Here is a 22,098-nt window from a genome sequence, read left to right as displayed (position 1 = left end):
ACTTTCTTTTAACTGTTCTGAAGGTAAAGCACTGGTTTTATTTCTACTCTGATTGGTTAAGCAACTTAGCTCCAACTTGATGATTTATAAGGCCTAAAAAGTAGGCTTATTTAATCAAGGGCAGCATGTTACATAATAACATAACGGTTGTTCTGTAGAGAGATTTTCTAGTCAAAGGTTGATTTACAAAAGGCTGCAAATAAAAAGAAAACAGACATAAAAGAAGGAAGCGTGTTGTCTGCAAAGATTCAGAAACTTTGCAATAATGTCTTTTAAAATGAATCTTTTGAGCCCTTTTCAGGCTGTCAAACAATTAATTCTTCCTCTTTCCTATGTTGAATTAATAGGAAAAAAATTATAAAACTGTTGAACAGGGAGAAAATAGCGATTAGCTAAAACCCAGTATCTCCCAGGCTTTTGATTCCTGCTCATACAGGTGGTTTTGTCCTCCACAAGACCAGTTTTTTAAAGGTTCCTCAATGAATGAATTAACCATGTTGAACTGAACACTGAAAGCCCCAAAATGTCCTAATAATGTTGAAATCTAAGAACAAATAAAAACACATACCCAGCTTGACCCTCCTCCTTGCCCTTTGGCAAACAGAAGTGTTGAACCGTCCAGGACTGTCCATGAGGAAGTCCAGTTTTTCCTGCAAAATGTGCACAAAACTATACGTCAGGTTCACAGTGCAGAATTAAATCTCCAGGACGACAAAGATGCCAAAGAATTACAGTCGAAATATTAAAAATATTTATTGAAAAAAAGCATTAGCACATTTCTAAAAACTTTAATGCTGCAGATAATTGTGAGTTGCAGCATGAAGTAAAAAGAAAACTATAATCCTGTAAGATCATCTGATCATTTGGAAAATGATTTCCATTCAGGATCTATTTGAGATCAAAGCCTAAAGGCCAAACAGATTCCCGTGGTTTGTGCTTAAAGGCAGTGCTACTCACCGAACTCTCTTCCCATTCTCTGTAATCTTCGTCACATTGAGAACACCGCACTTTTCAGACGACTGCAAAAGACAAGGAGCCGCGGCGCAAACGGTCAGAGAACAATTTAACCTTTTTATTCTTTTTTTTACAAGCACATCACTCAGCATCAGACCTGATTGACACATGGAAGGAGGCAGAAAAAACCTTTACAAACAAACAAACCAGTAAGCACCCAGCCACCAGAGCAACACCAGCACTCAGATTAGTCCAGAAACTACTTCAATAGGTTCATATATATTTGATTAACATGAAACAGCATAAATGGCTTTGCTAAAGTATTTGAACCATGACGTTTTAGTGATTTCACAACCTGCACGTATTTTACAGAGAATTTGTGTGACAGACAGACACAAATCAATGCCTAATTATGGAAAAAATATATTTTATTTTTGAAAGTAAAAATATGAGCCGATTCCTTATTGAACTTCTTTCACTGCAATTACAGCTGCAGCTCTTTAGCAGCTGGTCTCTATCTAAAAAAACGAATAACAGCCCAAGCTCGATCGCATAGCATAGTCAAAGAATGAATGGCAGTTTTCGAGTGCTGTGGTGGATTCTCAGTAGGATTTAGGTGTAGAAAATCCCCTCCGAAATGAAATTGCTTTGATCTAAATCTCACTGATCCTTGGAATATTTTTGGTATTTCTCTGACATGTATGAATGGGTGCTTAAAGGGCTTTGGTAGCACCTGATGGCCAGATGAGGAGGTAATGCAATCGCTTGAACCAGCTGGAGCAAAGAAACATCTAAAACATGCATGACAAGGGGGCCGGAAAAAAGACCAGCCTGAACAACCACTGATCTAAACCATGTTTTGCAGCTCTGGCTGTAAGTCTACTGCCATCCTGCTGGAAGTCAAACCACTATCCCAGTCTCACGTTTGGACAGTTTTAGTTTTTTTTTTGTCCAAGGACTTTCATGTTTATAGATCCATCCTAGGCCTGGACAATATAGAAAAAAACGATTAAAAAAAATGCATATTGATCGATATCCATAATTATCTCTCAGATCTTCTCAGGTTAATTTCTGTCTATGGTGGGGCTCGGATGTGCGACGTTGTGGTCTAGTGAGGCACAGATTGCAGCTTATTGTGCAATCATTTCCTGCACTCATTGTACAAATTAGGGAGCGCTGAGCTAGAGTAAAACTTGCAGCACAGAACTTCGTATAGCGGATCAAGAGTGGCACGCAGCTGTTTGAAGCCAGGTTTCTCAACTGCAGACAATGGCAGCATATGCATCACTATGAAGCATGTTACAGCATGAGTGATGTACTTATGCTGCTTGGTCACTGGTGTATTTATCACAAAGCAGGAATCCTAGTTTAGCTTGCTTTTCCTGCTTTGTTTTAGCAGAAATTCGAAAGGATTCCTTCGACGACGTGGAACCGCGCCGGAGCCGACACAGCTCCTGCTCCATTGGGTGCGAGCGGCTTAGATAATAAAACAAGTTAGTTGTGGTACCAGACTTTGTTTTTACTGGTTCCCTGCTTATTTTACAAATCACTGTGTTTTTTTTTTTCTTTTTCTGACTTGCTATAACTGAAATATTGCCAAAATGACGAAATACAAAAACCCTTCTTCGGGGCAAATTCCTCCGCCTCTGCTTGTTGTGATATCTTTGCATGATCTGTGTTGTGGTTATAGAGCAGAGGTCATGGATTAGCAGACCCACCTGCTGGCTAATCCGGACCCAACCTGATTAAAAACATTTATAAATTACTACATGTTGTCTAACGACAGAGTCTAATTTCACTTGCACCGCTTCTCCTGTTTGTACGGTAAAGCCCTCCAGACCACCCGGCATCAGGCTACACGTGTTACAAATTAGCCAATGAGCTGCTGTCAGTCTGGGTTGCTGCTGCTGCTACTTTTAGACACATGCTTAAATATGAGCCTGCACATTTTGAGTATGTTTGGCTCTCCACCATGAACAGAATCAAAAATAAATATGGATCCAGGCTCAAAATGAGCTCCTTGATATGTGCTTTAGAATGGCTTTGTCTCCATTCAAACCCAGGTTTAAAGCCTTGCAGGGCAGCATGAAGCCCACTGCGAACATTAAGACAGAAAAAACAAAGAAAAACAAACAAGGGGCCTTCAGGTGATTGATAGGGAGGAAGGGGTGACTGTAACATAAACCTAAATTATAGGCTAGAAATGAAAAAGGAATGAAAACTGCATTTCTATATGTCGAAATTTTATCGACCCTTTTTTATTTTTTTCCCCCGTGCCACACGTCTATCAGTCGATATATAATGTTACTGAATTATCTCCAGCCCTAATCCATCCATCTTTGCCACCAACTCTGGCCACAATCCCTGTTAAAGAGTGGCAAGCCCACAGCATAATGCTGCCACCACTATATTTCACTGCTTGTATGGAGGGTTCAGGTTTAGGATGTGTAACCAATCGTTTTCCTGTCGACAGATCCCCTGACTTTACGTCACTATTTTTGAGTTTTTTTTCTAAGGTTTTCTGTTTTCTTAATCTTCACAAGTGTTGCTACTTTGCAATGGTCTATCACACAAAATCCCACTAAAATAGGATAAAGCTTATTTTTGCAACATTCATTATGTTAAACCAAAACCGTTCAGATTTTTCAGTCATCATCCCATCATGCAAAATAAATAAAATTAAGGTCAAACAGTTCCTACACAGGCTGTCCAGTTTAGCATGTCTGCTCTGTGTCTTTAAGCCTTAATGATCAAGATTGTTTTAATCTTCCCAGATGTTTCCAGGAACTTCATCCCTGTGTAGGAACCTTGCAAAAAGCCGAAACACATTTCACCGCTAAGGCCCCTTAAAGCAGCACTGCAGCCCATGAGGTTAGTGGCGAGTACTGACAGAGCCGGGAGACTTGGGTGACGTTGGGCTCAAGTCATAGTCAGGAGGGGGAGACTTGGGAGTCTGAGGAGCTTCCTAGTAAACAAACATGGGTAGAAAACAAAACACAGACAAGCAGTTTCACATAGTTTAGACAAGAGCTGGTTAATGAGAAGATAATGTGAGTTTAAGTAGACGGAGGCGACTGAAAAGATGGTAGATTATAAAACATCAAAGCGTGTGAAGTAAAATTATCAATAAAGATGGTCATGCCAAAGTCGCATTCAGAGAAAACTTACAACGTACCCAATTGTTATTTTATCCCAATCCAAAGATAAAATCTCAAGGTGTCTTTATCAAAGCAGCTAAATTGACTGTTTATCACAGTAGAAGAGGTCAAATCATCACTTTAGTTGTGGGATCATCTTCATGCAAGCTGATTGTGTGTTCAGACAGAGCTTTGTTTTCCTATGGGAAAACAGGACTACTGACTTGCTGTTTGTATGGGTGCTGGCGGAGGGAACCTGAGCGGACCCGCCTGCTTTTAAAGAGCCGCTGCAAAGGAACAAGTCTACAGCTAAGATCATGGGCTTAAGCATCATTAAGTTACTGCTGCATTTTATTCTACGCAGCATGTTTACTGTTAAAACTTTGCAAGCGCAGACCTTTTCACTCGGCTCCTGGACGTAGGCGCTGTGTCTCCACTTTGTCAGGACGATGGGCTCCGCGTTCTTCCTGTCCAAACTGCGACTTTTTGGTCCGTCGCTCGGTTGAGGTGGCGAGAGGTACTGCAAAAGGGGAAAAAAAATCAGAAAAAATGAATTAAAAGATAAAACCGAGAGGCGAGGACATTTGAACAGAATGCTCAATATGCTGCTCACAGAGACTATACAACTAACTAAACTAACTAAAAAATATATCCACAGGGATCAATCCCTGAATATTTAAGCTAAAAAGTGGGATGCATCAATCAATGCCAGAAAAGAAAAGAAAAACTGCCATCTATTGATTAGATTTCTAAATTTCTTCTGAACCTCTGGAGCCTAAAATACGAAGAATCAGGTACATGCAGAAAGAAAAAGCAGCAAAATGGTAAATCAGCATTCATGGAATGGGGCAATTTTTGGTCTTTTTGTCAGTAGGACTTTAAAAATGTTCCAGGTTTGATTCCCAGCCTGGAGTCCTTCTGCATGGAGTTTGCATGTTCTCCCAGAGCATGCATGGGTTCTCTCAGGGTACTCCTGCTTCCTCCCACAGTCAAAAAAACATGACTGTTAGGTTAATTGGCTTCTCTAATTCTCCTTGGATGTGACTGTGTGCGTGAATGATAGTTTGTCCTGTTTGTCTCTGTGTTGCCCTGCGATGGACTGGCGACCTGTCCAGGGTGGACCCCGCCTCTCGCCCGTAGAACGCACCCCTCACGACCTCAGCAGGGATAATCATGTTGTAGGATGGATGGATTAATTAGGAAATTAAAATATGAAATGATTGATATTTCTAATAATTCATAGTTAAAAGGCAAAGTTAATACTCAGTAGTCACTTTGTCTTTCGCATTTTATATCTTTTTATTTCTACTAAGACCCTTTTTTGGGGGGGGGGATTTTTGTTTTTGACTGCTTCACAGTCTTACCTTCGGTAGCTCCCATTCTGACCTGGAGCCGTCAGCGCTGTAGTAATAAGGTCTTCCCTGGTCATCAACATGTTTTAACCACTACCGCAAACAGCAAAGAAAAGAAATGTATTGTTTCACTTTGTAACATTTGGCTCAAAAATTGAAAAAGATTTTATTAGAGAATTTTTCATGTTGTAGAACCAAAGTGCAGACAAAGTATCACAGTGAAAGAGGAAAATAATCAACTAGGTCCACCATGCTGAACCAAACACCACAGCAAAGATGCAGCAGCTCGGCTCTGAGCGGTTGGTACCTTCTCGTTAGTATAGTCGCTGACGTACAGCGTGTGCCCGTGTTCGTCCATCTCCTGTGACCAGCCGCGCAGAGGCGAGCCATACTGGCTGTCTGACTGGCTACAGTAGGCGCTGAAGCAGGCGTCCTCTGAGGACAGAGGCTGGAGTCCTCCGACGGACAGCGACAGGAAGGGAAGGAAAGATGGCGAGAGCGAGAGAGGAGTTGTCTATCATTAAAGGAAAAGGAGAAAACCAGAGAGAATCTTTCACCATAGAGAGACAGGAGACATGGAGATATTTCCCAGAAAAACCCACCACCATTAAGACCCTGCAGAGACCCAGAGAGCAGAAAATCACAAGTGTTTCTGATTGATGTTGCAGAAAGAGGTGCAAGTCTGAGGAATCAGACAAAGTTAATGCTTAGGGCCTGTAGGTGGCAGCCTGGTGCAGCCATTTAATGAATCATCGAATCAAGGGATGCAAACTTAGGTGAAGGAAACATCACTTATTTGATCCTAATCACAGACAGACAGCGCTGATGAGCTGCACTCAGCTCATTAAAGGAAAAACTGCAGTCTAATTTAAGATCAGCACGTTTGCTGCATACTATTTGGTCCGCTGCAAGTGTTAAACGAACTGTCAAAAAAACGAAACCTTCATCCAGACAGAATTATCAGACAGAGCTGACGGCTACTGTTCAAAAGCAAATGGATCTGGACTTCATTCTAATTTGACTTTAGGTCTAATTTGAAGTAAAATTGGAAAGTATTCGTAACCATCATGCTCACATTTTAATGGGGTTGGGCTACCTACTTTACAAAACGTCAGACTAAGGATAACCAGGTGAGCAAATATGTCTTAAATCGGCTGTGAACGCCTCGTTACTTTAAATAAATTATTTAATAGTCTACAGATTATTCCGCCCTGAGAATAATTAATCTGTTCATGTTTAGCTCATTAAAGGAAAAGATAAGCGTTTTCAGAGAGGAAGGGATCCCTGCTCTCAACCAAACATTCCCAAGTTAATGGTAAAAGCAAACAAGTAACCATGGAAACTGTAATCAATATATCAAACCAAAATAACAACCTGTTCTTTTTTCCTAAATGCTTCCTCTTTGGTTTACACCAGAATTGCTGATTTTAAGGCTGCCACAAATCTTGACTCATTTAAGATTTATTGCATTAAAGCAGCTGTTTTTTGGGATCTAATAAAAGCCGTCTAAATCAAATGTACCCCAGATTTTCCTGCAGGTCTTTCAAAGTCATTCTTTTTCATATCATTCTCAAATTACCGTTTTAGCAGTTGTTTAAGTTATTTTAGTTTGACCTGCGATGATTTAGCAAAGAAACAAGTTAAAGTCAAATCTAATGAGAAACAATGATCGGCTGCATGAATCCGCTCAAACCATTTGAATTACAGCATTACTGGGACTGTTGGAACTTGGGCTGAAGTCCAGCAATCAGTATAATCTGAGTGGATTTCAACAGAGATTGTTATTTTTTTAATTTAACAGCTCCATTTTCTTCCTAGGTTGATTGGTCATAATCAAGATGTGTGGCTATGCATCCTAAGCCAATATATAACTGGGTTTTATCCATATAAAATAAGGGAAAATGATAAAGAATCAATCTGTGTTTGGAACCTTTAATGAGCGATAATCATATAGTTTTAGGCACCACTAAAACAGCTAAATTAATTTGTTACTACCATAGTTATTAAGTTATTACCACACCTTTTAATATTTCTAAAATGATGCAAACACATCCTGACCCATCCTGCTGTATCACACACAGACAGAAGCTGAACGATCAAACATAAAACAGCTGTTCACATTGAGCCTTCCTGTTACCTGCTGAAACTCTTGCTCTCTTTTGCCCACTTGGTCTGAACCAAATGCAAACAGAAAAAACATTTAAAACGCTACTTATATTCTTGATCTTTATTTTAAGTACCTCACTGGTATTGAAAATGGCTGACTGAGTCTTTTATTCCCTTCATTACCATCTTCTATTTCTGTTTGTTAGCATTACATGGAAGCTCTTCCCAGTGGAACAGAAAGGGATCAGTTTTTGGAGTTTTAAAATGCAAGCCAATTGCTCTTTATGAATCAAGCTGCTAATGTTGCCAATTCTGGTCATCAACTACTTTTCTAATTGAACTAAATTAGGAAGATTGTATGAAAATTGAAGGTAATTTCTAGTTGAAGGCATAAAACTGCAGTTTATCACAGAGCTTCAACTTTCACTTTTAGGTGTTAGAAATTTTTGCAAAACATAATTTCCATTTCTTTAGATAAATATATAAACATACAGGAAACACATTGTAACTGAAAGAAAGTAGAATTTTAGGGGCTGATGGGAGAACTTGCTGTTCAACTGAAGGGTTGCAGGTTCAAGCTCCGGCTCTAGCTTTCAGTGTTGCTGTGTCCTTGGGAAAGATAAGTTATTTGCATTAGTAGTCAGTCGGACCGGCTTCCTTCTGTCAGTGGGCAGCTGTGGCTACAATGTAGCTAGCCAACCCTAAATGTTTGGGTCAATGGTTGAATGTCTGAATGTATAGTCGTGATATACATCAGGCCTTCTTTAATTGTTTCCTAAGCATGTCAAGTTACCACATTTTTTAGCATAAACAGTGAAGGGGAGTCTGACTCTTTGGAAGCAAGAAATCTGGGTGGTTTCTGACTTTTGCAAATTAATTAATCAGTGAAAACGTTTAGTGCTTGAATACTTTTCCTCAGCTTTCACTCATGCATCTTGCGTGCAGTGCTAGCATTTGTCCATTCCTATCTAATAATAGACCTTAGTGGGGAAGTTTTAAAATGCTGTGATGAATGCTCTAAATGGTATTAAAACCAGTTTGACTCAGTAAGAGGGAACATGAATTTAGCTTTCTTACACTTTTCCTTCAACTCTGTTACATCAAATTAAAGCCGCACAGGGAGCTGATAAAATATGATCTAATTTTTCCAAAACTTCCCTTACAAGGATGTATATACTAAACAATGGCACTAGCCTGTTTGGCTTTTTTCCCCAAGCTTTACCTCAGAGCTCCCCCCAGTGCTGTGTCTGTCCTCCCTGGAGTTCCCGCTGCCAGCTTCTTTGGTCCTCGGGGGCTTCCAGGTTCTCTCGTGGGTGGAGCGGTTGCAGTAGTAGTGTCTGCCGCTGTGGTCCTTGTAGGTCTCCCAGTCGCCGACTGCATGAATGGGTGAGCCAGACGGCACGGGGGGTAGACTTGTCTTGGTGATTTTCAGTTCCTGGAGGTTGGTGTAGACTGGAGATTCTGGGCGGCCTTGGCCTGAAGAAACAGTCTGTGAAACAGAAAGCGCAACATTTAATCGATTATAGAAAAGTTCCTGGAAAGTGGAAGAGGTTTTTGTGATAAAGCCAACTAGCCTTTTATTTCAAAACAAACATGCTGGTGAAGACTCTCAGTCATCCAGGTCATAGTCATTCCAAAATAGTAAAAAAAAAAAACTCTAGCTTTCTATTAATGTCAGCAAAATGTGATATAATAAAAGAACTTAAAAGCACAAAAAGTCAATTTCTTTAGCAATAAATGAACAACACAAACTCTTTAATACTCCAGTACAGAAACCATTGCAACAAACCACCTTCAGAAGCCCAATAATTAGTCAACAGGGTCCTCCTTGTGTCTAATTTGGTTTCAGTGTGAATACTTCTGTGACAGTTTCAAAGGTTTGGTGGTAGCAGCATAATTTAGTCTAAGAGACTAAAGGCACAAGACAGGGAAGTATTTGTGGAGATGTTTAGTCTTTAGTTATAGAACAATATCAAATTTGGAACATCTCACATTGAAAAGTTCAATCTGACATCTGCAATCGGATAAAGCAATGAAGGATAGGAGACATGTGATCAGAGACAAGAAGCGGACACATCCACAGCCCAGAAAAAGACAGCAAAGGCTCAATGATGTGAGATAAGGGAAGACTGATGGATAAGAACGGTCTGTTCATTGCAGGACTCCCAACACTGACCCTCTCATTGTACCATGATGTGGCATCAAATTGGCCAGCAAAACTCGAAAAAAAAAAGACACTACTAAGCACAAACAAAGCCACCGCTGCTACAGATGATGGAGGTTTGGTTGCAAAACGTATTTAGTCTGACTATAAACAAACTTATTTAAATTGTGTGTGTTTCTTTGTACAGATCTTTAGAAAATCTGGCTATTCGCAGAGCTCTGTTGAAAGCTTTGCTTACATGATGCAATCGTATAACCTTCACAGAGCTTCTTTGTCTACAGATGAGACTATCAAATAAAATGTCTCTCCATTCTACATCATGGTGCAATAAAGGAGGCATCAGTGGAATATTTGAGCCTCTCTGATTCATAGGCACATAAGTAAACCAATCAAAACGTAGCACTCCACACAAACTAAGGCGGCAAGCAAGAGGAGCAACAAACAGAGGAGCAGTGGAGAATCTCCGAGCATGTAATTAGGAAGGATGTGATGAGAGGTGGATCAAAAGCCACAAATTCTAGCCTTTATGGAAGAGTTATAAAAAGGAGGTCATTGTTGACAGAAAGCGATAATAGGGATAACATAAACTGCAGGAAACCAACAAAAGTGTGGTTAGATGAGACGTGCAAAAAAAGGTAGGCTGTTTGTGTCGAATGCACAATCCTCACAATTACGTCTGGCACAGGATGCATTGTACTGTGGGGATGCTCACCTTCAATAACTAACGGGAAGTAAGTTAAAAAGTATTGTGGATTAGTACACTAATTTATTTTCATTCTAGAAAACTCCTATAAATTTCATCTTCCTACCACTTGACAAATATGTCCCAATTTGAAAACTTGAAGTACTTAGAAAACAAACTTTATTAGCAGATCGATGCATTTTTGCTTGTGGCTTTCTTCAAGGTCCAAAACACAAGAGGAAATATGATGGTTTAAGAGGAATAAATGGCTGCAATGTGTTACAAAAAAGAAAAAGAGCGGTAAAACAAAACCCCTCATATCTATGATAATCTCTCTTCTTTGATGCAGCAAACACTAACATTTTGAAGTTTGTGTGGAAAGGATCACACTGAATCTAAATATGTTTGCAGGGCACCAGAATAATTTGTATTTCAAACTGATTTTGCTGCTGTTCCTCAGGCGGAAACAGATCACAGAATGGAATCCAGTAAGGAGGAGGGGAAGAATGAAGCTGTTGTTATATAACTTGAAGTGCCAGAGTCCCATGTTAGGTGCAAAAAGGGGAAGTAAAACTGAAGATGCATGCAGAACATTTAAAAAGACAGTTTGGACACATTGATCCCTACAGCTACAAACAGAAAAAAAGACTTAAAAAAAAAAAAAGAACCTTTTCATTTGGTAGTCTGGGGACAGATTTTAAATTTCATGCATTCAGATCGAAGCTGCAGGTCATCATGAAACTCCCTGCAAAAATCAGTTTCACTCGCCAGTCCAAGCCCCCGATTACTTCAATGCAAAACATAAAAAAGGCAACTATTACCAAAGTGTAGGATTATAAACTGAAAACCTAAGTTGTTTGTAAATTTATACAGAGTGAGGCTAGCTATTTGTCTTTTCCCCTTTTTTCATTAAATCAGGGGAACTTCAGCTACAGAAGTGACTGCAGACAGACAGAAACATTTCTTGCTGTCCTTTCAGGATTACAAAGATAGATATTATTTATGTTTCATATCCTGTTTTAAATTGAACTTGTACCAAAAACTGTCTGAGGAAACCTTCTAAATGAATAAAACGTTTCATAAATCCAGCTGGCTAAGCAGATAAACCCACAAAGTTGTAAGTGGTGGTATGAAACCATAACAGACTCTGTGTTGTTTTTGACAGTCATCTTAGATTTAATCTTCAGAATTACTGGTTTTAGTGACATGTTAGTCATTATGATATGTGATAGTTTTAGTCGACTAAAACTTAAACAGGTTTTAGTCTAGTTTTATGTTGCAAAAAAGTTAACCTTTCCAATTTAAAAAAACAAACAGATTCTTTAGTAGACTGACAGCTCTAGCCTAGATACTAAAATTGCTGGAGATGATGCCATGCAGTTCATCATTGCTGTTGGGCAGAAAACTTTAATTTCTAGAATTCAAATAAACTTTTCAATGAATTATTGCCTTACTTTCACAACAGTTGTGAAAATAGCTGATCTAGTTCAACACATTATATTGGTTAATATAGCAGTCAGACAAGCTAACAAAATGTACAGTAAAGGAATGGTTTTAGACATACAAGGTTTCCGTCGAAAAGCAAACACTTCCTGATCTACTATGAATTATGTCTTTAGGTGAATTAATCTTCATTGCTCCAAAAAAGCAAAGAACAAAAACATTTTTCTTTCAACTTTGGCAATTTTGGCTTTATTTCTGAGAATTTCCCCTTGGTTACTGTTGCTCGGGGGTTAAAGTAGATCTAAATTCATCAGGTTTTGATATAAAAAATAATACAGAGAGAAACTACATAATTGTCTTGTAATGCAATGACAAACCAGACCTAAATTGAGCGAATATGCTAACTAAAACGTTGAAATATTTAAAGGAAACAAAGAAAATGTTTTAATGACAATTCTAGAAAACATTTCCATCATATCTGAATAGATAGAAACAAGAACTATGAGAAAGTACCTTTTCACCTGGCTCTTTATCCAAAAATAAACAGTATGGAATGAAATATTTGCTTTGGATATAATTTAGCGATTCCTTTTGTTAGAAATTAAGGAATGTTTGGTAGGGGTGTCAACAATAATCGATTCAGCGATGCATTGCAATGCGGTGCATGCACGATTCAGCATCGATGCGGCAACGTGCCATAATCGATTATGTCACTGTTTATTTTCTGGCCTCAAATGGACAAGTTGTGAAGTTTCAATTACTTCCGGGGGCATACCAACAACAATCAAGATGGCTGAGGCGGAGGGAGATGACCGCGATAGATGGGAAGGCCTAATTAAAAATGCACCCAAAGCTTGGAAAGCGGATATCTGGGCACATTTCGGATTTTACGAAGTCAATGGGATTTTGATGCATCGCAATGCATCGTAGAATCGAATTGAATCGAATCGTTACCTGGTGAATCGTAATCGAATCGAATCGTGAGGGCAGTGCCAATGCACACCCCTAATGTTTAGTATAACATCTTGTGAGCTGGGAGAAAAATAATCTTGATAGTTAGAAAAAAAGGATTCTTTACGTTTGGCAGAGGATGATCAGCCACATAGTTTATTAAGCAGCGAGAGCATGAAGAGCCATACTGCTGAGAGTGAACCATCCGTGTGGAGAATAAAGCGCAGACTCTGAGCTATACGCATGCAAAGATGCACTTCTGCACAAGCACAGCTAGAAGAGCAAATTTCGGGTTATTTTCTCCCCTGCTGCTGCCATGCTCCATCTGTAGTCATTTAGAATGTACACCGCTGCATGGCAGGTGGGCGGCCTGAGCAAACAGGACGCAGTACTACGGCTGATACTGCCTAACCTGTCTAACAAATTACAGCTTCTAACAAATTTACTTTCATTTAGTCTAGCCTCGTTGACAAAAACTCAAACCCATGACTCATCATGTTTTCGTCCCCTCATAAACCCCTCATAAATAATATATAAATAATAGCAGAGCTTTGAGGTGTGCAAAAGCTGGACCCTGAGATGTTTTTATATCATGGAGATCAATTGAAATGAAATATGCAGAACCTGGACAAACAATCTGGTGGTAAACAAGAGAAGGGCTAAGAGTGCCATTCAATGTATGACCTCAGGTTTATAATACACACACAGTATATAAGGGATGAACGATTTTGCCAAGAATCAATTTTTTTTATTTTTGTTATGTAACTAAAATGGCCATTGCAATGACATTTTTTGCAGTGAACATCCAGCATGTAGATGCTACTCTCCTTGAAATCTCTTTTGTCCAGAATCTATGGTTGCATGACTTTAATGTTGCTGCATCTCTCTCTTCCCTCCTATGCGCTGACAAACCCACTCTAAGTGTATCACCCCCACCTAAAGGGCTGGAGTAAGAAAGGCAGCGTCTTACTAATTTAAATGGAATTTGACAAAATCTGAGCGTCTGAGATTTAAAAATTGCCTTTTGGAAAATTGCTTTTATAATTGAAACATAATTAATAGTTAACCCTTACGCCATATAGATAAATATAATTAAACCAACATAGCTGTTTTCTATAAATCAAGCAAAAACATGGATTACCTTTGGTTCTATTGGTGATATATCAGTAAACACATCATCCTCCTCTCTGTGTATTGAAATGGCTCGCAAAAGGCTTCTCCTGAAACGCATTGCTGCCATCAGTCCCTGCTTACTGTTTTGACTTCGTCTCAGGAAGTCACTCTCTCATCATGAAACCGTGATGACACTGTACTGTTGTTTTCCTTTATAATTGCTGCGTGAGCATGTGATTTAGAGTGAATGTGTCAAAGGGGAAGTCATGGCAGTCAAAGGGACCTTAAAGAAAAAACTACAGGGTGGTGAACCACAAAAACACGTTGTGCCAAAAGGTATGAAAAATAAACTTTAGACACGTGTCCAATTTGTGTCCCAGTAAATATGAGGTATATTTACAGTTCCACTTCAAATTTTGAAGCCCGACTTGTGCTGTAAATTAGGTTTTACTGAAAAAATGTACAAACTAGCAGTTTTTTTTTCAATAAAAAAATGAAACAATAGTAATTTGAATTAACTGTAATTAATTTCTGCAAATTACATGTTTCTTTAGCAGTGATGAGACTAACGGCGTTACCTTTTTTTAGTAACGAGTAATCTAACTAATTACTTTGACTGTAACTATAACGCAGTTACCATTGCAGACACCCCGTTACTGCACGTTACTCAGGTCGCACAATGAACCTTTTTTCATGATAGGACTCGTGCGCAGCTGCGTGAAGCTGACACCCCACCCACGTCAAAAAACTCTGCAAATAGACTGAATGGTTAGTGCAGATTTGTGCAGAAAAAAATATTGTTTGTGCTACTTTTGTTTAAGAGATATTAAAGATTATTTTTTAGGTCATCCAGAGGTGCGCGCGTTGTCATGAGAGAGGAGAGGAAGAGAATGGCTGATGTATAGTGAGATTCCGTCTGTCAGTTGGGTAGGTGGGTGTTTCTGCTGGTGGGTGTTAACGTACAGCACACACAGAGAGATGGAGAGTGAGGATGACCCCAGCAGCAAAACAGCGTTTTCCTGATGGAAATACCGGTGTTACGTCGAGCTGCGTTTCCCCATCACATACAGTTTACATTTAAATCTAGGAGCAATAATAGCCTCTCTTTCAGGACAACTTCTGAAATTCAGCCTTTGAGGACCTTATGATTCACCTAGGATCCTTACTCTGTTTCAATGTTCAGAAATTAACACACTTCTCACATGTTTTTTTTTTTTAACTTTTACTTGATAGAAAGGATCCACCTCTTCCTCCACATGCTGCAGGATTCCTGTTTCAGAGGAGCCACTAAGCCACTGCAATTCTCCCTTTTTTCTCACATAGACATATGCCTCATTCACTCAATTCAGTAAAGACATATTAAATACCAAACATAATAACTTTACTAGGACAGAAGCAATCTGTTTTCTGTGTTATCTAACCGTCAGTTTGGCTCATTAAAAACGCACACAGAGTTTTATATCCATAATAGCAGCTTTAAAGGAGAAGTTCGGTTTTTTACACTTTAAGCCCATTTTCTGTAGTGTCCAGGATGAAATCGAATGATCGACACCAAAAGTTTGACAATTGCTCCTGTCTCTGCTTTTTGGCTCATGCAGAATCACCCCCTGGCTGCTTTAGAATGGCTAGCATAGAGCATGTCCGATAATGTCCTTAAAACAACCTTAAACGTTCTTTTTTTTAAATATGCTACTCACCGTGTCGTCAGCGCTGTTCAATGACGTTCCAAAAAAAGTTTCGTGAAGAAAAAACGTTCCTGTAGTGTTTTATTTAGCATTTTGTAAATCCCATTGAGTTCTGTAGGAATAGTCAATATTCCGCTGCCACCGGAAACTGAAATGGGGCCTGTTTACACAGTTGTAGTCTTTTCGCTTCACTCTATGTACTCCGACGTCGAGGTGCTAACGTCTCTGTTAAACACTTTAAAAAACTCTGAAAATGGAATACGAAAGGTGGATTCTTGATTCTTGACGTCGGAGTACACAGAGTGGACACTACAGAAAATGGGCTTAAAGTGTAAAAAACCGAACTTCTCCTTTAAATTCCCAGACAGCTGTGAGAGCAGAAGGACCACCTTACGATCAGAAACCAGTGTAGCACAAAGAGGCTGACCTCTTCCTGACAAGGAGTTGTTTCCTTTCACCCTACAGGCTGCTTTAGATAGAGGTACAACCTCTGCAGCCCTGAGTATCCTCTTAAATACATCTCTGTCATTTATACTAGATTAAACTAGATTAATAAGGTAATAAAGCTTTTCAATTCAGTTCAGTTTATCTATATAGCGCCAATTCACAACACACGTCATCTCAAGGCACTTTTCAGTTCACCAGATCATCCAGTCAAATTGATTCAAAGTTTTCTATCTAAGGAAAACCAGTTGATTGAATCGACTTATTGACTCAAAAAAATATATCCATAAATATTCAGGATTATTGAATTTAAATCATTCATATTACAGTGTTTGAAATGAATAATAATAATAATAATAATTTTGTGAAAATAAACATTTTAAAACATCAATCAAAACCAGGCAGTTTCGGTCAGACAATACAATGATGTAAATTACTTTTGATATTTAACCAGTAATGTAATGTTATTTAACCGGAAATGTTCATTTACTGTCGGGAAAACTGTACAAAACAAAATTTCCTTTTGTATTCACTCTGTGTATACACAACGACAATAAAAGTTGTCTAAGTCTAAGTAAAGTGACTAATTAAGGGCTGGTTGTCCTCCTGCAGCAGTGTGTGTCGCAGATATATTGATTTATGCCCAACATTGAAGCGTGGTCTGCGCTATGTTATTCCACGCCACAACGCAAGAGAATCAGGAACTAGCCGTGGGTCTAGATATTGCCGAGGTGGTAAGGAGGTGGGGGCAAGTTTGTGTGACTACGGAGGGACATGAGGGCAAAAAAGAGCGGGGATCCAGGTGGGAAAAGGGTCCCAGCGTTCTAAGAAACAGGAAATACGCATAGAGTAGAGCGGATATAGATTTGACCAATCAGAGGCCTCCTGTCTGCGGCACTGTCAGATCTCACCTTCAATTTGGAATCTGGAGTGTCTGTAGCAGGGGCGTTCACTGCGACAAACACAGACGACCTGGTTTCTGAGTATAAATCAGGCTTTAGAAGCTGAACGGATGTCCTGTAGATTTACAGCCAACTATACACACCACTGTTAAAATACCAGCCTTAAATGTGCAAAAAAGACTAAACATGATAAATCATATCCAAATATTTTAGCTCTTTAATGTGACGTTTATCCTGTAGAAATTCAAGGAGAAATGACTCAGGGATTAAAAAAGTGCACGATTTGGTTATGTAAGTGTGTGAATTTTAAAGTAATAACTTTGAAAAGGAGACTTAAAGCATGCCTCATCCTGGCTTGTTAATTTGTGCCCTCTACGCTTCACATACTCTTAAAATCTCAAATAAGGGATTACAGGGAAGTCATGTCATTGGCTGTGTCTGAATGTCACAGCCTAACCCCTAAAACCCTCAATCATTCTATAAAATGGGGACTATATAATGGACTTTATAGGGAACTCTGTTAACTGATCGTTCGGGAAAGGTGATCACTACTTTTCACTCCCCGTTGATCACGTAACTTCGCCTCCCCACACAGTGCATGCGCCATCTTTCTTATTTGTCACCGCTACAACAAATCCCACGATGCTTTGTGAGGAGAGCTCTTGCAAGGCATTCTGGGATATATCTCCTGGTCTAATGACCATGGATGATCACCACCTATCAAGTTGCAAAGTGGGAAATTTCAAGTCCACTACTTTTTCTTCCACTAGACGCTCAGCAGTCATCTAAAATGTCGTAAGCACCATATAGTGCCCTATATAGTGATTATGGCGGACGATGGGACACAGTACATGGTTTAAAGTTAACAAGCTTTACATCAACAACACCAAGACAAAAGAGACGATGATAAACTTCAACAGGAAGTCAACGGAGGGCTGTGAACAATTAGGTTCTTCTCAATTATCTCAGCTTTTACACCTTAAACTTCACCAGGAGAGTTGACTTTGAAATCATATATATGACACTAGTCCCAGATGGAAATCATCTGAAGAGAGGTAATTTATAAAGCTGTTAAAATTGAGGATTTTGGTTTCCTATTAAAAAAATGTAAAACTGATCCCACTGTTAAGAGAATCAATTAGTCAATAAACCCCAATGTGGACAGATATAATCCAAGAAAATCAACCTACTCGTGGAAATCAAGACCTTTTGGGGATATGGACAACACTGCATGGGAAAAAAACAAAAAAAGTTTAACAACTGTTGGCGTGTAGATAGTTTGAGCCCTAAATGGACCGAGCAGATAAATGGCCTGCAGGGCCTGAGGGTGCGTTACACAGCAGCGGTCATTTAACAACTCTGACTAAAGCTAAGCTTCATTTGAATTCACAGTCTCAGTCCAGAGCCATATTTAATGGGTGGAGGAAAAAAAAAAAAGATGGAACTGCTGACTCCTCTAAATGTGGAACAATTGTCTTATCAGTACTGCCTGCAGGGCTGCATAATAACCAGCTGGTGTAGAACCCCAAAAAGTGTGAAACTGTAGTAAATGCAAACAAATCTGTACTAATGTTAGACTAAGAGAAAAGTGGAACTGCACTTCATCAAGTCTGCCCTTTTTATCTAAAATGTAATTCAAAAACAGACCATAAATAAAGGCATCAGATACAAAAGAAGTGTAATTATTTCTGATCTAAAAGCACATGCTTGGTTTGATAATATTTAACCTAAGGTTTTAGCAGTTAATTATTTTCAAGTAAAAGAAGATTGCTATGGAGATCAACATTAAACCTCTACATAATATTGCGGCAAGGCACTTTTTATTTTCCATATCTGATCTATTTATTCTGATTTTGGATGATTTCAACGTTCTTTTTAAGACCTAAAAAAATAAAAACCATTTTAAAATTTAACCTTGAGGTAATGTATTATAATTTTAGGGATGAGTTACCTGGAAAATCATTTAAATATCTAACTGCAGCAGAATTCTTTTGAGGAGCTAAACATCTTAAGTCCTAAAAAAAAAAAAAAATTACAATTTAGCACGTCAAACCAAAAATTAAACAGAAATGAATATTAACCAGTAAAAGTCTGACCAGAGTACCTCTAAATGCAACAAAAAAAACATAAGACAATTAAAAACAGACAAAATTACTCAAATAATGTCAGTTTAATCTATAATGGGATTTCATAATGTTTTTTTTTTTTTTTTGTATACACCTTCCCAAATAGACTTGAGAGAATATGAGGTAAATCCTTTAGGGGGCAGACTGACAACAAAATTCATCAAAGTTTTGAAAGGACACGAGGTTGATCCAAGAGGAAGAGGAAGAGGAGGCGGGCCTTATTTTCCTCCTCTACCTCCTATTTTCTGTTTGACCCAGATAAACCAGCCCGACTGCATACCGCAGGGACACAAAGGACACCAGCAAACAAACACAGAACTTTGATGCAATCCTGTTATTTAAATATGTGTGAGTGACACATGAAGTGCTGGACAAGTCCAAACACGTTAGAGAGCAAACATCTCACTCTCTGCTAAATCCTAGTGTCTACTGATCTTGTAATTTCACCAGGACAAAGTGATACAGCAGGGCTCTGCAATCAGGATGAACCTGGTGGGTGAGGAGTTCAGGTGCAGGAATCTGTTTTTAGCATTCCTCCTGAAGTGCTGAACTTACCAAGACAATTTAAATTACCTCGCTTTAATGAAACACCTAAAATCCTACAATTAATAAGGGTCATCTCATTATTTCAAAGCCTGAACAATAAGATTATCTATAAAGAAACATACTTTATTTCACAGTATAAAACGTTATCAGAAGCTTCAAGAAGACCGTTTTGTGTCATCAGTTTCTCCCTCCATGCTGGAAAAGCTGAGTCTTTATCAGACCAGTGAAACCAGCATGGAGCAGAGACGTCACCCGATCAAAACAGGAAGACAGGTGGTTTTATCAGAACAGCTGCATGCAGGGAAAAAAACACATACATGTTCTCTGAAACATGGCAGTAGAAAACTGAACAACTGCAAACTGTCTGACAATAAGTTAAATGTCTAATTATTGGATTTTAACAAATGTTTCCAAGAACATTTGAAAATCCCTAGGAAGGTAAGGCTGTTTAAGCTGGAAAATCTTCAAAGGAAAGTAGCGGCTTTAAGACATAAACTCTGAGGTCTCATAAACACAGAGGTGTGGGTCCATTAAAACAGGTCCTGAACTAGTGATGTCATTAAACTTTGAATAGTTTGGATGAATAAAAACACACTTGTAGTCAGGTTACTGAACCAAACAGTAAATGGCATGATAAGAATGAAAGAAACAGAATAAGGTATGGGCTGAGGGACGTCCTGAGGGATTTTGTTAGGCTGAAATCATGAAACCCAACAAGACACAGAACAACAAAGTAGTTTGTTCACAAAAGGAAACCAATGCAGGGTTAAAGACACTGATCAAATGCCAAGAGAAGCTGTTTTTAATACTACATTTTAGTTTCATGTTTAAAGTTATTTATTAATTAATTAAAAACGATAAATAAGTAACTTAACAACATCAGTGATCATTTGTTCTACTGATGGATAAAGCTTTATATATTTGCAGTTTTTATCCATCAAATGCCCAAATGCATTTAACTCATCAATAAAATAAATAAACAAGTTGCTTTTCAAAGAACCTTTGAAAAGAGATTTTTTTTGTTTTTGTTTTTTGTTGGGTTTTTTTGGAGCTTCCTGAATGTTTTAATTATCTCTGTGTATGAAACCACATGATCCATATGGCAGAGTTACCTCCTCACCATGTCTTAAAATGCTACAGTATCATCTTAATAAATAGTTTGATTCAGCTGTGCTGAAAGCACAAAGCATGCAAAACATGAAGGACATCGGTACAGGTGGACAGACATTGATCGTTTCTTTTTTTTTTTTTTTTTTTTTTAGAAAGAAAGGCTATTGTTTAACTGTGATTCACAAAGAATCAAATTACAAACTTTTCCAGGCTTCACAAGAACTGGTTAAAGAAGTTCAACAATGGTGAAGGTGCACAAATAAATCACAATAAGCCAAGGACTAAGATAACTTTATCATCCATCAAGGTTTCAAAGCTGGTTTGAAAGACACCTCTATTTTCCTGGGCCTCTGTTTTCAGCAAGAAAATAGTCATTTTGCCAACAAAAAAAAAAAATTAAATATATATATATACTAGGGATGGAACGATTTATGAAAACCGTCAGAATCGTTCGGTTTGACTGTCTCGGTTCGATTCGCATGTGTTGCGTTCGGGTTCATGCGCTGCTCCTTTTTCTCATAGGCGAAGCGTTTACACTCCAGAGCAGAAGGTGGCGGTACTGCGACCAAAGCCAACCACCAGTAGGAAACAAGAAGAAGAAGAAGCGAAGCAGCGTAGCCGGGTGTAGCAGAAAAAAAATCGGTTGTGGAGAATTGTGTGGGTATGGCGAGTGGGAAAGAACAGGAGTTGGAAGATGCGCCAGCAGCACTTTATAGGTCTGCTGTATGGGATTTAGAGTGACCTACGATGACGACGGAAAGAAAGTTGTGGATAAAAGTGCAACAGTGTGCGAGCATTGTGCAACACGTTTTGTTTATGCTAACAACAACATGACCAACATGTCAGGCTAACCCCGAAATCCCTCATACTCCGTCAGCGCTCCGCCCCGCTGTGCTCCAGACCGGCTGCACAAAGCAAAGCATACAGTAGCTTTTCCAACTGTTGCATTTCTGAATTCTCCCGAGTGTACTTGATCACCCTGGTGCACGACTTTCCACGAGTGAATAAAGTGTATGTGATTGGTCTTTTATCAAGGGCGTGGGATTATTTTGGCGGAAGGTTCGCAAGCTTTTTGGTTGTGGCTGGTTTGTCAGAAGCATCTTGCTAAAAAATAATAAAAAAAACATCTTGCAAAAAAATTTGATTGATTTGATTGATACAATTTTGGGACAATCCCGTCTGATAAAGAGTACATTTATATACATGTTTAAGCCAGAATGATTGGACATTTAAATATGACTTCCCTACGTCTTTAAGGGCTAATTGTTCACATCTGCAGAGAACACCATGAGATCAGCTTGACTAAACAGACGTGTGATAGCAGGAGTGATTAACAATGGCACTAAATAGATATGGAGCGGAGGCGTACCTCACCAGATGTGT

General features: G+C 38.9%; 1 protein-coding gene across 9 annotated transcripts in view; it reads right to left on the bottom strand.

Moving 5' to 3' along the window:
• LOC119787140 (rho GTPase-activating protein 12-like) overlaps nucleotides 1–22,098 on the bottom strand; it is a 99,782-nt gene that overhangs the window by 15,739 nt on the left and 61,945 nt on the right. For 2 of the 9 annotated variants that reach the window (XM_038290786.1, XM_038290787.1), the window contains exons 3-10: nucleotides 8,772–9,038; nucleotides 5,751–5,957; nucleotides 5,456–5,536; nucleotides 4,489–4,611; nucleotides 4,316–4,378; nucleotides 3,845–3,919; nucleotides 958–1,019; nucleotides 569–650 (exon numbers count right to left, since the gene is read on the bottom strand). In XM_038290786.1, the coding sequence (XP_038146714.1) occupies nucleotides 569–650; nucleotides 958–1,019; nucleotides 3,845–3,919; nucleotides 4,316–4,378; nucleotides 4,489–4,611; nucleotides 5,456–5,536; nucleotides 5,751–5,957; nucleotides 8,772–9,038 (960 nt within the window). The remainder of the gene's footprint in view (nucleotides 1–568; nucleotides 651–957; nucleotides 1,020–3,844; nucleotides 3,920–4,315; nucleotides 4,379–4,488; nucleotides 4,612–5,455; nucleotides 5,537–5,750; nucleotides 5,958–8,771; nucleotides 9,039–22,098) is intronic. The other 7 variants (XM_038290789.1, XM_038290788.1, XM_038290792.1 and 4 more) reach the window with 7 other exon arrangements.

The sequence above is a fragment of the Cyprinodon tularosa genome, unplaced genomic scaffold, assembly GCF_016077235.1.
Source record: "Cyprinodon tularosa strain WSP-4 unplaced genomic scaffold, ASM1607723v1 ctg289, whole genome shotgun sequence".
NCBI lineage: Eukaryota > Metazoa > Chordata > Actinopteri > Cyprinodontiformes > Cyprinodontidae > Cyprinodon > Cyprinodon tularosa.
The sequence above is the reverse complement of the archived record's forward strand: the minus strand, read 5'-3'. Positions and strand labels throughout refer to the sequence as shown.